General features: G+C 41.2%; 1 protein-coding gene across 6 annotated transcripts in view; it reads right to left on the bottom strand.

Moving 5' to 3' along the window:
• anks1b (ankyrin repeat and sterile alpha motif domain containing 1B) overlaps nucleotides 1-16,590 on the bottom strand; it is a 193,246-nt gene that overhangs the window by 29,524 nt on the left and 147,132 nt on the right. For all 6 annotated transcript variants that reach the window (XM_084573565.1, XM_084573564.1, XM_084573563.1 and 3 more), the window contains 2 exons: nucleotides 8,825-8,923; nucleotides 7,284-7,436 (listed from right to left, as the gene is read on the bottom strand). In XM_084573565.1, the coding sequence (XP_084429691.1) occupies nucleotides 7,284-7,436; nucleotides 8,825-8,923 (252 nt within the window). The remainder of the gene's footprint in view (nucleotides 1-7,283; nucleotides 7,437-8,824; nucleotides 8,924-16,590) is intronic.

A 16,590-nucleotide genomic window follows, 5' to 3' on the forward strand; every position in this document is an offset into this window, starting at 1 on the left:
ACACTACAGGTATTGATTACGTAAATACACATTTTTCTTATTTTGGAGTTTACAAATGCCCTTTCTTGATATACCTTTAGAAAAACGGGTGTTAAATAATAATTTTTTGATTTTTATTTTAGTAAAATCTGTCAGTGTGACTGTTTTGGGCTTCACTGGAAAGAGGAAAGAAATATTTTTGAACCTGCTCATCTCTAATTACATAATTTTACTTTGAAAGCATAGATTTGAGTAACAACTGAAGCGAAACTGATGTTTATCCAGATGTGGATGAAAATTTAAAGAAACTGATCTAGACAAAGATCTAACTCATGGGTTTAATAAACAAGGATGAGAAATAAAGGGCAGTCAGTGACAATATTTAACTCTGTACAATTGAAAATACACAATACAACTGATTCGTAGCTCCTGAGAAAACACCTGGAGAGCAGTGAATTCTTTTCTCGTCGTCCTCAACAAGTGAAGTTGTTGACTGAAGCAGAACCAGACCAGCGGCTACCGTACAGCTCCACAGTAAAACCACTGGATCAGGGAGCAATCAGGGGTCACACACATTCTCTCCTGACGCCTCCCACACTATCTGCAGCGGCGAGTGCTACAACAGGAAGCGCTACAAGTCCAAATAAGGCTGCAGGAGAGTGATATGGTGAAGTACACTGCAGTCCTGAGGCAAATCTGCCCACACGAAAAATTAACACCAGCTACAACTCACTCCGTTTTCACACGTTTGGTATCCTTGCACATTTGGACATGCCAGACAAAACTTAACAGACACACACACACGCACGCACACGTCTCATGTGACTAGATGAACCAACTGAACTGAACGCATGTGGAACTCGCTTCATGCATGTGAGCGTAGGTACTGCTGCATGAGGTATACGATCCTGCAGTGTCTAACGAAGGCAGGAACCATCTGGTGTTGGGATGTGAGACAATCTGTCCATTTGGAGAGGTGACAAAGAAGGTGATAAGCACAGAAATATGACACAGACACACACACACACACACACACACACACACACACACACACACTCTCTCTCTGAATACTGGAATAGTATCAGGAAAAGGCAATCCAGTACACTCCCCATGCACACAAACACATTTCAGTTCATTTAAACCAAGTGCACAGTCTCTATGGTAACTAGTAGCCGTCATGGCAACCAAGTACAAGCGCTAGAAGAAAGGCTGAACTCTCATGACTGTCCTCAATTTATTTTGGACCCCTTACTCACACACAGTCATCCTCAGGTTTTTCAGAACGCATTTTTATTTTTTTTTGTCTGTGGACGTTTCCTGAAATTGCCCGTTGGGAAAACACTGTAGAAGGGAATGTGGAGACAAGTCAGGCCCTGTAGGGTGAATCACACACAGACACACACACCTACACTGTATGAACACACACCAACAGGCCTTCACATGCAAGAGACGCGGCAGGAAGATGCAAAAGCTGTTTGCTCTTCACTAGGGGTGGTCTACGACAGTATACACAATGAACCAATAGAGACTTGTCATGTTTGCTTTCTATTTAGCTTGCTATCCCTTTAATATCTACAGTTGCCAAACAAGATCTCAGTGTTTTAGGTACTCGTTACTTACACTACTTTACATTTCGCTCCATTTCAGAGCAAAATAATGTGCTTTGTACTCAACTTCGTTTATCTCAGAGCTAAAGTTACTGCTTCCTGCATAAAAAGCCTAGAATCAATTTATAAAACATGATGAATCATTTTAGATTACATTAGCTTAAGGCAGTAAAAAGCTATTATGTTAATGCGCCGTAAAATGTCATAATAATAAATAATATAAAAGAATATATATGAGGGATTTTGAATGTAGGACATTCACGTCACTATATTAAACTAAATAATTTGAATACTTCTTCTAAAACTAAAATGGGGAAAAATGCTGCTTTTAATCAGGACATACAGGGTTAACTCTTCAGGTCTGTCAAAACGATTAAAACTAAAACTCTTTGGTTGCACATAGCTTAAAAATGGGAACAACACGTTACAAAGGGTTAAAAAAAAGGACAGTTTGAGTAATAGTCAAGGCAGCACCTTAATTTATAAAAGATTCACTGTGCTGATTTTGATTCAGTCTGATTATATCATCTATACCTCGTCAAGTACTATAGGAACATGTATCCAGCTATATATTATGTTAAATAGCTGCTAGAAAGACTTTAATTTCTTTTCATCTACATCAGAACGTTTCTATTCTCTCTGACCTTTAAACATTTCCCATTTTCAAAATGACACAGTTATCCAAGGACACACTACACTTATTCACAAACACACACAAACACACACAGACGACCCCCCCCCCCCCCCCCCCCCCTTCTGATATCAGGGTCCACTCATCCAGAAAACATTAAGGGAATTGTTCCTGAAGGAGCAGAAACTATCTGCACTCCACCGGCACGAATGCGGCTTTCCAAAATGAAATCCATTTCTAATTGCTTCACTCTGGACTCTCTGAGGACTCGCCTTAAATGAGAGCAATTTGGAGCCTTGGTGCAGTTGTTTTGTACTTTGCTCACCTCAAGGAAAGGTCTGACTGAAGAGAGAGGCGGCAGCGCCACCGTGTGGGCTTTTACGGGACCGTGTCTGCGTCTCACTGCACTGCAGAGAAATGAATATGCATCGAGGTGTCCACACGTTTATCTCGAGGTATAAGAGACACAAGGCGTACTGGCTTAGACTTCTTGATAAAATATTTTATATCTCCTCATCTTCACAGCACAATCAAGAAAAAATTGGTCAGTTTAAGCGTCAGAGTTTATATTTAAATCCATGTCCAGTCAAGATGTTCCTAAATAATCCATTCTGACAACCCGGGACGCCTCAGAGCTTCGTTGTGCAAAAAATGATCACAGTAAATTATCCTTGAGTCTGGCAGACAAGTTTTACCAGGAGACCTGTGATATTAAAAGCAGGCTGATAAAGTCATAATGTCTTGCTATTATTACATTCACAAGTACCTGACATGGCCCTCTAAATGAGTTTTGGTTCAGGGGAAAATTAAGTGCGCAAAGCGGATTAAATGGCAGCTCCCCGAAGATGTTCAAAAGCTGCTCACACACGGTAGTCCACCCCAAACTGTCAAACATGAAAGACTCAAAGAAAACACTAATTTTACTCAATTTACCTACTTAATTTACAAAATAAACAAAATAAAGAAATGCATGAGTCGTTTTGGTGCTATAGGTGAAAAGTGAATAATCAGAAAGCGCTCAGCGGAAGGTAATTTGTTAACTGTAAGTCAAATTATGAGCAGTATGTGCTCACTTACTCCAACAATTTTAATAAGGAATTCTTATACATTATTAATATCGATTTAATAATTTAAAAAATAAAGTCTGATTTAATGGGCTTTCATTTCAGTTCCTGAGACTTTCTATTGGCTCAGTTCCTTCCTGCTTAAAGCATAACTACATCTCAGGTCCATACTTTTTATTTGGTCTTTTTCCTTTTTCGTAGGAATTACACTGATTTCAGCAAAGGGACGGGAGGGACATCTGATCAGGACTGTAATTATCTACCATCCGTCCTCTAGACAAACAATTAGGCTGTGTTTAGATCCAATTTTAACTCCACATAAAGTGTTGTTACTTGTGGAAAAAGTTGAACAAGAAGTCAGTATATGAATCATGATGGACATAATCCACAATCTAGGCCAAAATATATACTTAAAATTAACCTCTGCTAATCAAATATTTAGTAAGATGAAGATAGATGGTATTAAGATTCAACAGATAGACCCTAGATATAATAAACCATCATGCAGATTAAATCTAACAGTTAATCTGGACCAGGTGTGATTTAAATGAGTCAATCTACTGCGATGTCAGAAAACCTGAATACCTCACACAAAGTGCTGCAGAGAGAGATGCACCTGCTCCCTGACTGCAGTATTAATGCGTGTGTTAAGTAAGTGTAGACTGTCAGGATTAAAAGGTGCTCCGAGATGCTCCTCTAATCCCACAACATCGGGACTGCACGTACGTGCCCGATCAAAGGAGCATACACTTGTATGCCGCTGCTTTAAAATGCCCCAGCAACACTGTCTTACACACCTTGTTTCCCTGGATACCGCAGCATCTGTTGCCCGTAGTGATTACCTGGTGATTACATGGAAGAGGCTGCCAAATTCTGTTTTTAAAAGACTCATTTTCTTTTCTCTAGCATGTCTACGTTCTTCCCAGCATCGCTCTGTTCTGCAGTCGCTCTCTTCTCGTCACCACCTCCTGACACACTGCTGTCATGTAGAGTAGTGACCTCTCCGTCACCCCAGAGAATGCTTCAGTGACAGCGTGCTGCTGCAGTGCTGCAGAGTCACAGAGTACAGTCTGTACAGAAGACACACACTCTGACACATGCACGCACACTAGATCGATAAGAAACTGATGAGGCTCAGAGTCTGCTTTCGTGTTGTTGGGTGGAAATGAGGGGCTTTCTGCAGACTAGTCATGGTATAGGTCCGATGACTTCCTAAAAATACCCCTTGGATATAACTATATATATTTAGACAAAGTTTGAGTTGAGCAAATTGTGTGGACTACAGAACGCAGAGGTTTTTTCTAGTCTTGAATATGTAGTGAGTATTCCTTTTGACATTCTTCAGTTAATCTGCATATATGCTAAATTGACATTTGTGGATGTCTAAGCCAGGGGACACTAACGAGGAGACCCCGAGACTCCAGGACTAGGAGCCTCTGTCTGAAGCAACTTCTCTGCAGCATTTCTTATCCGTCACAAAGTCCCAAACCTCTGCCACATACAGTGACTTCCCTTCCATGTTTCTGTGTTCTTGATCCCTTTACTGTGATGGGGTTTTATCTATCTGCTTTGTGTACGCCTCGTTTGTTTCTTTTATTGTGGCACGAACCCGCATAATGCCTGTAGATGTAAATTAGATGCTTAGCTTAATCCAACACACGCAGTATACGCTGTGTGTTGAACCAAAAATAAATATAAGACGAATCAAGAGCGGCTGAAGACTGTTTAGATTCTATTTAGCCTGGAAGAAATGCACAACCAACATTAAACCTGGTCAATTTGAACATATATTTGACACCATTATAGTTCGGATTTTAATTTAAGACAGAAATGAACAAAAAAAATAGTCGACACCACTTTCAGTGTCATTGCATAGGTTGTAATTTAAAAAAATAAGTACTAGTCCTGACACAATTTGATTTTTTCATATTTTTTTAACATTTCATATCCACACTATAAAATGACCCATTGTCTCTTAATCCTTCTATGTTCATCGTGCTTACACTGACATTTAGTAGTAATTTAGAAGTGTACAACTCGAACGCCATCTTGTGTTGCCCGAAATATAGTGCTATGCCAAGTCTATTTAAAAAAACACTACCTATGAGTTAACAGTTATATCTATTTAAATGTTAAGAAGAACTGGACGGCTATAAAGGTAAGACACTGATAATAAAGTATTAGTTAAAACAATAGAACAAAGACTACCCCAGTCAATTTGTACTTTCCTCACCTCAAGAACACCAGATATCAGTTTCTTACTCGAGCTATTTTTGTACCAAGTGGCGTTGCTCCCTTCCCACAAACTGTTGACACAAAGCTGTGTGCACTATTGACTAAAATAAAACAAGCCTGGTCTAGAAAACAGCATAAAAAGCAATGACAGTACTCAGAAGTATGTGGACACCTTCAGTACTTCTGGTCATACTGTGTACTTGAGCAGCCTCTAGTGGCTTCACTCAGCACTGCAGCAGAGTTTCACCCATTTCTGTACATTAAGACCAAACCCTCATTAATTTATCCTTATGATTTTATTTACACGCAGCTCTAAAATGAATCATCTAGACTTTAAGGCGTGTCTGTTTTCCACGGGAGGAGACTGATGTATAGTTTGGCTTGTGTTTTTAAGGGTGATACATTTAAACACGTACAGCACATAAACAGCATGTATTAACACTTATCCTATCTCACATATGCATCCCCACACACACACACACACACACACACACACACACACACACACACACTGAAGCGCAGCACGTGGGCGGTATCCCCATCGCTATGAAACATCTTGCATCCCACATGCTTACATAACTCCCTCTCCACCTCCTCCAGCTGATCACTCATCACTTTATCCTCCACTAGGAAGGAAAAACACCCCTTCTCTCTCTCTCTCTTTCTCTCTCTCTTTTGAAATCAGCCAGACTGGCGCCCTCTGCAATCGAGCGTGATTTCGTTACACTCATCATCAAAGGAGCGCATCGCTCCCGATGAGATCAGGCTGCAGCAAAAATCTCATCTCTAGTGAAGAATTAATGTTGGTAAAAAACTGAATCATAAACCCCGCAACGCTTTGTGACAACACAGGAGCTCGGATGTCAAACCTTGTTACCATCCACCGTTACTGATATTTACAGAGGACATTCAGCAGCTGCATACATTTCGAACTACAAAAAAGCTCAGAGACGACAAGCTGCTCAGACAAAACGGAGAAAGAAAAGAAGAAAGATGTTGTGAGGTTATGATATAACAGCCAACGTGCACCTCCTTCCTGTTTGTATTCTCTGCACGCGATGCACAGTAATGAGAAGAAACGCCTGATGGGCATTCTTCACAGCACGGCCTTGGCGTGTTTCCCACAGAGGGAACTTTTGCATCGACTTCAGCCGTGTTTCGGGTAAGAGGCCAAAGCACTGAGCTTGTGCAGATACTGATGTATGGGTCTCCAGAGCAATACACTGAGTAGGTGATACACTCTGTCACCAGGGTGAAAAATGAGGACACTAACTAACAAGCTCTCAGCTTCACAACACTCAGCTGTGGGGATAGGACGGTTGAAAAGACAGAGTCAAAGGATTACTCCATGGTTGCACATCTCTTCTTTGCTTTAAGAAGACTTTGTACACATGCCTCACCAACAGAGAGAAACAATCGATGCAATGAAGTCTCAATAATATTTCCTTTCCTTCTTTGTGTGAAGTTGTAAATCTTTAAAAACAGCTCACAACTATACGGCTTAGTGATTTCCTGAAAACAGCTGAGCACTGCAGTAAAGTAAAGCAGATCTTGGTGCATTTGTTGGGAACTTTTTCAGCTGTGGATTGATTATTTTTTTTGTGCCCTGGCGAGTACACAAAGCTGCGTACGTGGACTCAAGCTAAACTCGTCCAGGGCTTATGTTTTTATAAAAGAAGACGCGCAAGAGCGGGACACTGGCGTTATCCTTTAAAACAGACATTTTTCTGTAGCGCACAAGGAGATGAAAAAGTGTCTGGGACTTACATTGATGAGCTCAATCTCCCAGATCTTCTTGACCAGCTCCATGGAGGTGTAACCGTTGATGAGGAAGGACTTGGTGTAGTCGCCGAGCTCCAAAGACTCCAGCCACTCTGCCACCGATGTGGGGTTGTTGCCATCGTATCCGATAGGCCGCACCTTAGGTGTAGACGGAACGGAGAGTGAATGAATGAATTTTACCATTTTTTAAACGATTCTTTATGAAATTGTAAAAGGTATCCTGGAGAGCTGAAGCCTTTGGAAATGTAGTGAGATTGTGTGTTATATTTCTGGACCTGGAGCTTTCAAACATAGAAGAGCTGCTATCTAAAAGATTCTGTACAAATTCAAACTCTCTTCATACCTAATTCTTACATAACCAGACAGCTGTTTAATTCTGTTTGTATTTGATGTGCTGCACTTTCTCATTCATCTTTTTTTTTGACTTTACTGCAACAGCCTCATTTCTACACAGGGATCATTAAAGATTTATTCGGTTGAACAGCTTTCCCAGTTATCCAGGACACAGAAGGAAAGAGGTGAGGAATCTCAACCAGTTCTTCCTCAGATTTCTAAGTAAACAAGAGCTCAACTTTGGAGAAAAGTCAGGGATAAAACACCAAAAGCAGCAGGTTACTGCTTAGACCGAGATACCTACAGCGTAGCAGATAATTCATAATTCATAAGCTTTTATTTTGACAGTCTGCTTCAGAGAGTTGACGCTGCTTCAAACCGGCATCCCACAACCTCCACCTTAAGCTGAGCATGTGTTTGTATACGTGTGTGTGTGTGAGAGAGAGAGAGGGGGATGACACGAAGTAAAAGGTTTCATCTTTTATAGTGTTTTAAAAAGTTTAGCTGAGATGTGAGAAGAAAATGCTGACTGACCGGAGATCAAAGTTTCTCTTGGAGCCAGTCTGTGTGAAACCTGCTTATCTCTGAGCTCTCCATTTTCTCTCCGTCCCATCTTTTGACTCCTCTCCTCTGCTCTCACCGTACAGCTGGACACCTTTGATCTTATTTCGAGTCTCTCTCTCACACACATACAACAGCTTTTAACCTTGACCGAACATATAGCAAAAGCAGGTATAATTTTCACCTTTTAGAGCAACGCTTGGCCTGTTTTCTCTGTTGTTTTTATTTTGTGCATTTCACAGATGCAGGATGGTGTGGATTTAGCCGTTTATAGCGTCATTTAATTTCAAGTGCTTTGGAGGATGTGATAATGCAGCATCTCTCACAGAGTCCCTGAACTGCTCCTTGGCTTCCTGTTCAAGTATTCAGCAGAACATGCAGAGAGAAACCCGACCACCCACAGAGAGTTACATCACATGGAAACACACGGATGCAGCAGAAGATTTGCTCAATTTCACATTAAACGAAGCCGAATTAGTCGAGTGATTTCCAAAAAAACGGAAATTTGTTACAACTTTCTCTACCTAACTCGGGGTTTATGTAACTTTCATGAGGCCAACACTAAAATAAAGCAGTTTCAGCTGTCAGAGATGTTCCTGAGAGAGGGTTTGATTATCAGCAGCAGTACTGACCCTGGGCAGCAGCCGTATGGCCTGCAGGAGTCGTTGTCTGTGGGCTGAGTTGAGGATCCCAATCTCCAGCAGGTCCTGGTCCTCCACCACATTGCTGCCCTGTGAAGCAAACAGAAGCCAGGGTCAGTATGTCTGCAACGATAGCTAACGATGCTGCACAAAACATGATTTTTGTGGGAGTTCTCTGGCAAAATAATAATTAAAACCTCGATTGAAGACACAACAACAACAGCAGCTGACATTTAGCATCGCTCCTGTTCAGCATTTGCACAATGAACCAGAACCTGTTACACTGGTCATGTTTTAGCTACAAATCAGGTGTAGTTTATTTTTTTCTGCAGACCACTTCTGAAAGCATGCAGTACAGTTTAAGAGATATTCAGACGGCTGAAGCTTGCTTAAGTTTTATAAACGATTAACTTGAACACTGAATGTACATTTGGATTTTCAATGCACATCATTATCAGGCTGCGCTGCCTAATAATTATATGATAATGTAAACAGTTTCCACAATGTGCAGACATAACTACTAACCCATGGCTGTGTGGAAAGATGAAAAAACACATTAGCGTGGTTTGCTGATGGGAAGGGACAGCTCTGTTTACACGGACACTAGCAGTCCACTGATTATCAGAATAATAACCCAGTCAGCCTCAGGTAACCACTTCAATCAGAGCAGACTGACGAGATCAGGAGAAATTTTCAATCACATTGGGAGAGGGTGTTGTGTAAATGTTTGATACTCCATCACTAGGAAAATATTAGCACCTTAAAAACCATGTCGATGCTTGATTTCTGTTTGAAACAAATACAGAAACGCGGAGGGAGCAAAACAACCAATTAAAAATAAATGAAGTCTGAACTGATGTGGGCAGTAACGATGAAGGCATGGGTCTGCCTTGGTCATCATCTCCTACAATATTAGAAACTCAGTCTTTGCTTAGAAGCTGTGTACGTTTTGAAGCAAATATAGTTTAAAGAGGATTTTGTAGGAGTTATTATATTGCCCTAATGCCCAAACAGACCAAGGTCTCAATAAGGAAGTAATAAAACACAAGTTCAACAGCGTGGTAGATATGTTTGATATTCTTATTTAGGACTCAACTCACAAGATATATTAACAAGAGCCTGTCTGGGCATCACACCTTTAATTAATGCAATAGGACGCTATAAGAGAGCCATCAGGGAGAGAGAGAGGGAGGGAGCCTTCATGCAGACAGATAATTAGAGGAAAGAAGTGATGCAGTGTGCAGGTAGACAGCCGCAGCACAGAAAAGGCCACCTCAGCCAGAACTATAAGCAGAAACATAGACAGGGACAGAAGTGAGAAGTAAAAGCGACGTAATCACCGAAATGATGGTAAAGATATAGGAAGAGGAGAGGGACTGTGTGACCGGCCTGCAGGCAGACTCATCCACCCACAACACACAACACACACACTCTCTCTCTGTGTAGGAATTAAAAGATTACACTTGTCATTCCCTCCACATCTCCTTCCTGTCGAACTAATAACGGCGATAAACATCCGAGAGAGAGAAACAGAACACAGGTAGATAGAGGAAGCCCGCTTTTTTTTCCTCTCCATCTATTTCACTTCTGTCCAGAGGTCGACTCCGGGGAACGCTGCGGCCTCGGAAAGGACATTTTGCTCCGAGCCGGTGACATTTTCATTCTAGATAGGAAAAAGCTGCAGTTTAGTTTTCACTGCAGCTTTTCTGCAGTGGTGCATGAAACATACCGATTTCTATATACTCCCTTGGCTTGGACTTCATACTTCAGTCTGCGTTCAGCTCTGCACCTGCTAATTGTACCTGATTGCATTTTTCATTAAAGAATGGAGCAGTCCTCTGTATATTGAATTTTCAAAGCCTTTCCAGAAATAAAATGTTGCACACGGCCGTTTCCTGCAGAGCTCAGCAGTCTGAATGAACTACAGTACATTTTTACTCTATGTTAGAGATTTACATTTTGCCTAGGAGGCTTCGAGCAGTTCCAGTTGCATAAAAATCCGTCAAGAAACTGAAAAAACAAACATGAAATGTGGGAGCGGTGCTGGAATTAGAAAGATAAAGTTTCATGAGAAGAACTTTACAGTCTTCTGGTTCAAACAGAAAAAGTCATTGGGTAGCTGTTTGATTTTTACTGTTGAGGAGCCATTGAGCCAAACAGCTCAAGAGCGCCATGATTGCAAACTGAACGCGTGGAACTTATTTAAATATGAATGAGGAGATTGTCAGAAACATCACTCAAGGACAATCAGCACAGTTCTACAGAGCCTATCAGGGAAATGATTGTCGAACTGAGCGCACAAGCCGGAGAAAATCAAAGCTGGAACATGGAGTACGCTGCACACACACACACACACACACACAACACAGTATCAGCAATAAATCCTAATTCTGCTAAACAAAAATTTGAATAATGTAATGCAGTTTTTCTAAGCTAACCCGCAGAGTAACAAAGCAACGTTTTGATCTAAAAAAAATAATAATTAAAAAAAGCACTGTGTGCATCCTTTTCATCCCTTCCATTTACAACCTCATGAAAACACGTGAAAAGCAGATTTTCAAAGAGTTTCATACATGCATTATTTATGTTCATGTTTTGCAAGCTAGCAGAAACCCGGGGATTAGCGTGACACCATAGCAAGAATGTGCACGGCAACACCCACATGAGTTTGAGCATCTTCATGCACATAACACTAAAAAAACAGGATCCAGTCTTTAGGACTTCTACTGGTCAAGATCTACTGGTAGTCAACTGTACAGTGAAATCTCAAAGACATGACTGGTGTAAGAAGACCATACCAGACTGTAGACGCTTGCTAACAAGTATACGATCTAGTGTATTAATACATGCTCTGAGTTTACTGATCTTCCCTTAAGTCTACTTTACTGTTTAGTCCCTTGTTCATCTTTTTTTTTAATGAATTTATGGTTAAAGACCAAAATAAATAATGCAGTGAATATTTAACAATATTAAAAACACTGTATAGTTTGTATTAGTAGCTATATGACTGAATATCTTTTTAAAAATGAATACTTGGGGACGTACAAAGATCAGCATCAGCTTGATTCAACAGTAACTGCACATATTTAGGAATCTTCTAATGTTAGCAGTTTAAAGCTCTTTACAAATATCTCGTATTCACTCATTCAGACACCGAAACCAACACACAGCAATGAGAAAGCTGCCATGCTGAAGGTACAAGCCTGCCACTGGGAGCACCTTTCAGTGTCTTACTCAGGCATGTGGAGGGGCTGACAATCAGACCACCAACGCTCAGACGACACGCTATATGTACCACTTGGGCATTGAATTCACTAATTTAATCTAAATCTGTTTAATCTTGTATCCGTTTGTGGTTCAACCTTTTGAAAGTTACAGAAATTCAAATTTAAACTCAAAATTATCCACCTGAAGGTTAAGAAGAGTAATTAGCCGAATTAAGTTGATAGACTTATTGATCTGGCATGAATACATTTTTTAACTGGTGGATTCAGAATCAAAAAACTGACATGATGTGATCAGTCAGTGGTTTATATAATATAAAGCTGTGGGAAAAGCTTAAACTCTCAGCTCACTTTGGACAGAAAAAGCCCCTTAAAACTGAGTGATGTTGCTTCAGGCTTATTAGTTAAACTTCGTCTCCAGGGCTCCACCATCCACTCCATGCACTGACTATGAAACCGGAGGAAGCAGCTGATTGGGCTCGTTCCGTTGCTATAAACTTACTGCTTCCACGTTCTCCTCGCCGGTTTGTACGCTGGGGCTTCTGCGAGGAGCGCAGTTCATAGATCAGCTCCCAGGCTGATTAATGGAGCGCAGAGCTAGCGGTGGACTCACCGTGCTACAACCAACTTTGCAGCAGAGTAATGACTCACGGAGTAGATCGGGGGGCTTAATTGCTCCCTGTTGGGCTCCTGATACTGAAAGATTGAGTTCCTTAATGTTTTTCTTTCTCTCTCCAAACCTCTTTTGTCCTGTTTCCCTTCCTGTCTTAACATAATGTTTGCCCTACATCTGCCATTTCCAAGTGCACATGATGGATCAGGGGATAAACATCACAAGCCAACTACAGCTAGCTTAAAAGAGAGAGTAACAGAGAGCAACTCTCTTGGCTCAGCTTTTCATCACAGTTCTTATATCTTACAAGTTTAATCCTGGACATAAACGCACGTGTCTTATCGTGTTTACAATATTTATCACAAATACTTGATATGCAGCATTAGTCTGAAGGCTAACAATCCATTTTCCTGGTGGCAGGAGGTGTTCAGCATCCACAGCGTTGATGCAATTACCACGGCCCGCGTTTGGTTTGTGATAGTTGGACCACAACACTTAACAACGGTGGCACAGTGGGCCACTGAATCCTCTGAAGGCAGAAATTAAAATTCATGCACAGTGGCAGGGGGTTGAGGCAAGATTAGAGATGGAGCAAAAACCGATATTCAGCCTGGCTAGTGACGGCTATTATCGGCGCCAGCAGGCCGAGCTGAGCGCCACAAATCATGCGTCTCGTGCTCTTTCTCTGTTCTCGTCCTTTCATGCCTGTGTTCCTCCCTCGCCTCTTTGCCATTCTTCGCTGCTCCGCTATCAGTGAAGCCTTTCTCCTTTCCCATTATTTTGTTGCCTCTCACTTACTATTCACACCATATCTTCGCTATCCTCACTTGCACTTCTAGTCGGTAATTTAAATTCCTTTTGGTGTCTTTGCAAAGTGCCGTTCCTCAGATTCATCTTTGCCTGCGTGAAGCAGCACTAAATTAAGTTTCTACAACTTCCTGGCAGTTTGAAGACTTTTCCTTTTAAAAATAAATCCCATTTATGAGGAGGATTACATGTGGCACCTTTAAATATGGATACTGACAATGTTTTATTTTTATTTCTATGCCTTTGAGGGGCAGGAGCAGCGTTAAATTCATTCCACAAGCCTTGCAGTCGCTTTTCCTGGCAGCTGTTCTTGGGTGCACAGTGCCTTCATAATACTTTCTACTACGATCTCATTTACTTCTGCAGCTGTGTGAAACTATTTGCCATCTCTAGACTTTTTCTTTCATTTCATTGTGCTAAATGAAACTACATAAAAGGTATCACGATCAAACAGATTTTACTGTAAAAAGAAAAAAGATTTTGTGGGTTCCTCCGTGCCTCCACAATCCACTGAGCATCAGTTCATTTGACGCCTACTAGAGTTTCTCTAGAATTTATGTCTCAAGTGAGCGATAACAAATCTTATTACCACTATCAGGCTCTTCACTCTCCTCTCTCCATGCTCATGTTCTGGACACATATCTGAGCATCTACGGTGGTGGGTGAGAGGGAGAGAGTGTACGTTTGATTGTAATGATAAGTGTTAACAGGGACAGTGTGACTGCAGTCAGAGGACTAAGCAAGGTGAATGGATTTTTTATTTTTTTTTATTACAATAATCTCAAAGATGATACAGTTAAGTGGTTCGGAGCATTAATGAGGTTTTTATCAAAAGCCCTCCCTCTTTGACTGGATGAATATGGATCTTGGACAACGATATTATATAACGCCCAAGGGAAATCACAATTTGCCTCTGTGTCTTAGCATCTTTAGGCTCTTTTAATTATATAGCCCCAAATGTGAGAATTTGGGTTCAATGCTCTCATCAGCATTACTGCACACTAGGGGTTGAACGACTTCAACATTTTCTAAGTCGACTATTATGTGGTGAAAGTCCGGTCAAAGTCAACTAGTTGCAGATGACATCAATGCTTTGCAACAATGAAATTTATATTCTTGACCTGAATACACATTGTAGTGTCTAACACAAAGGAAGCTAAAGAGGTTTTTCTGCAAGTTTATTGAAGCTTGAACACAGGCTACTGTCCCTGCCAACCATGGACACCCCTATCGAAAAATAGCATCAGTTTGGCCGATGCTAGGAAGTGGGGACGCGGTATCCATATTTATATACAGTCTATGGCCGTAGCCCACGCCACACCATAAACACATGTCAACCTGCCACCACAAATTATATGCGGACTCTCGCACTGCAAACTCTCAGCCACGTGTCTCGCATGGTGCATTCACGGACATCACGGAGCAAAAAAAAAACAACACGCTTTACAAACACAGCAACCAATTAATAGAACACAACAGAACTCAAAATAAACACATGCGTCCATGTACCGCAGCAAAAGATCTAATAACTTTAACAATGACGCTGATATTCACCAGCAAATAGTTCATGTGCAGCCTCATCCTCTCTGTTACCGCAGGACGGTTGGTGAAGTTGTTAATTGGCTGCTGCCGTTACATTAGCATTCGCCATTAACGGATTCCTTTTTAGACGAGTGTGCATTGCAGTAGTACTTTTGTTGTATTTCAGGACTGACTTACATATTCTGCACGTCAAGGTAGTATGGGCTTCGTCTTTAGTGAAGTATTTCCACACACTTGATGAACCGCTGCTAATTTGCTGTAACGACTCACTAGGCTCTACACCTATCTTCTCGGAGGCGTCCATTTTGTTATTGTCACGTGATCAGCGACTAGTCAAACTTCCTGTTTAGGGCGACTAATCCACTAACCTGTAACAATCCCTGCTATATACAGAACAAGCACTCAGTAATTTCCGTGTGAAAACAATCCAAGGATTATTAAGGATTATAATCCAAGGAAAATTAAACCAGACTCCATGTGCAGTTCCTCAAATGGCCACTCGAGGCTGGGTACAAAAGCGAAGCAATCCCCATAGACCTCCATGTTAAAATGTCCAACTTTACAGCAGAAACAAACGGTATTCACAGCCTGGTACAAACAAAAAACAAACATTTTGGTCTCTATAGCTAAATTTTTCTAATTTTTATACAACTCTCCTGGTTAAATTGTATTAAGCCTTTAAATTCCACATAATTAAGGGTGTGGCCACTATGAGGATACCCTGCCAGGGAGCTCACTCTGCCTAGGCACCACAATTGCATCTTGCACTGTCAGGTGGAGTCAGGCACTCACAAGATTGTGCAAAACATTGAGCTTTAAAACCACTCTTCAGGAAATCCATCGGTGACGTTACGTCTTTATACATAGCCAAACCCTTTCTGCCACGTGGAAATTCAAGCTAGAGCACATGCTACTGTCTGCTGGACGTGTAAAGAGGCGCTACTTACAGTGCACACACACGTTGTTCTCCTAAAACAATCAAATTAGCTGCTGCCAAACAAATTTGTTAATTAGATATTTGTTTTCAGAAAGCCAAGGTACCAGACAAGTCTGTGTTTGGATGCAAACACAAAGTCAGAGTCACTGCAGTTGGCCTCTCAGGCACACACAGTCCTGATTTGTTCTCTCGTCTTTGTCTTGTTCCATACATACAGTCATTTGAAAATTGCCGTGATTCATCTTCATCCAGCATATTTAATGCCGTCTCCATGACAACCGCTCCACCTCTTACTATTTGTCCATCAATCTAGCATCACTTGTCCTCTACTGGCTGGTTGAGGTGACCAGACATGCCCACTCTAATGGCCCCCATTAACAGTTAATAGTACTGGTAGATTGGAATGGTCCATGTGGTTTCTATGTATGCATGTCTGTATGTGTTCTTGCACACTACAAGGAGACTTTTCACTGTCATACGCTAATCCATATGGAACTCGAGGTCAAATTAATTTGCAAACCAATCAGTTCTCCAGATGAACTTGAACTGACCCTGAAACAGAAACCTAGAAGCTTTTATATTCTAATGCGCCGACATGTCGCGGTTTGAATCTGCCATTTAACTTGATTTCCTA

This window comes from Chelon labrosus, assembly GCF_963514085.1.
Source record: "Chelon labrosus genome assembly, chromosome: 23".
Taxonomy (NCBI): Eukaryota; Metazoa; Chordata; class Actinopteri; order Mugiliformes; family Mugilidae; genus Chelon; species Chelon labrosus.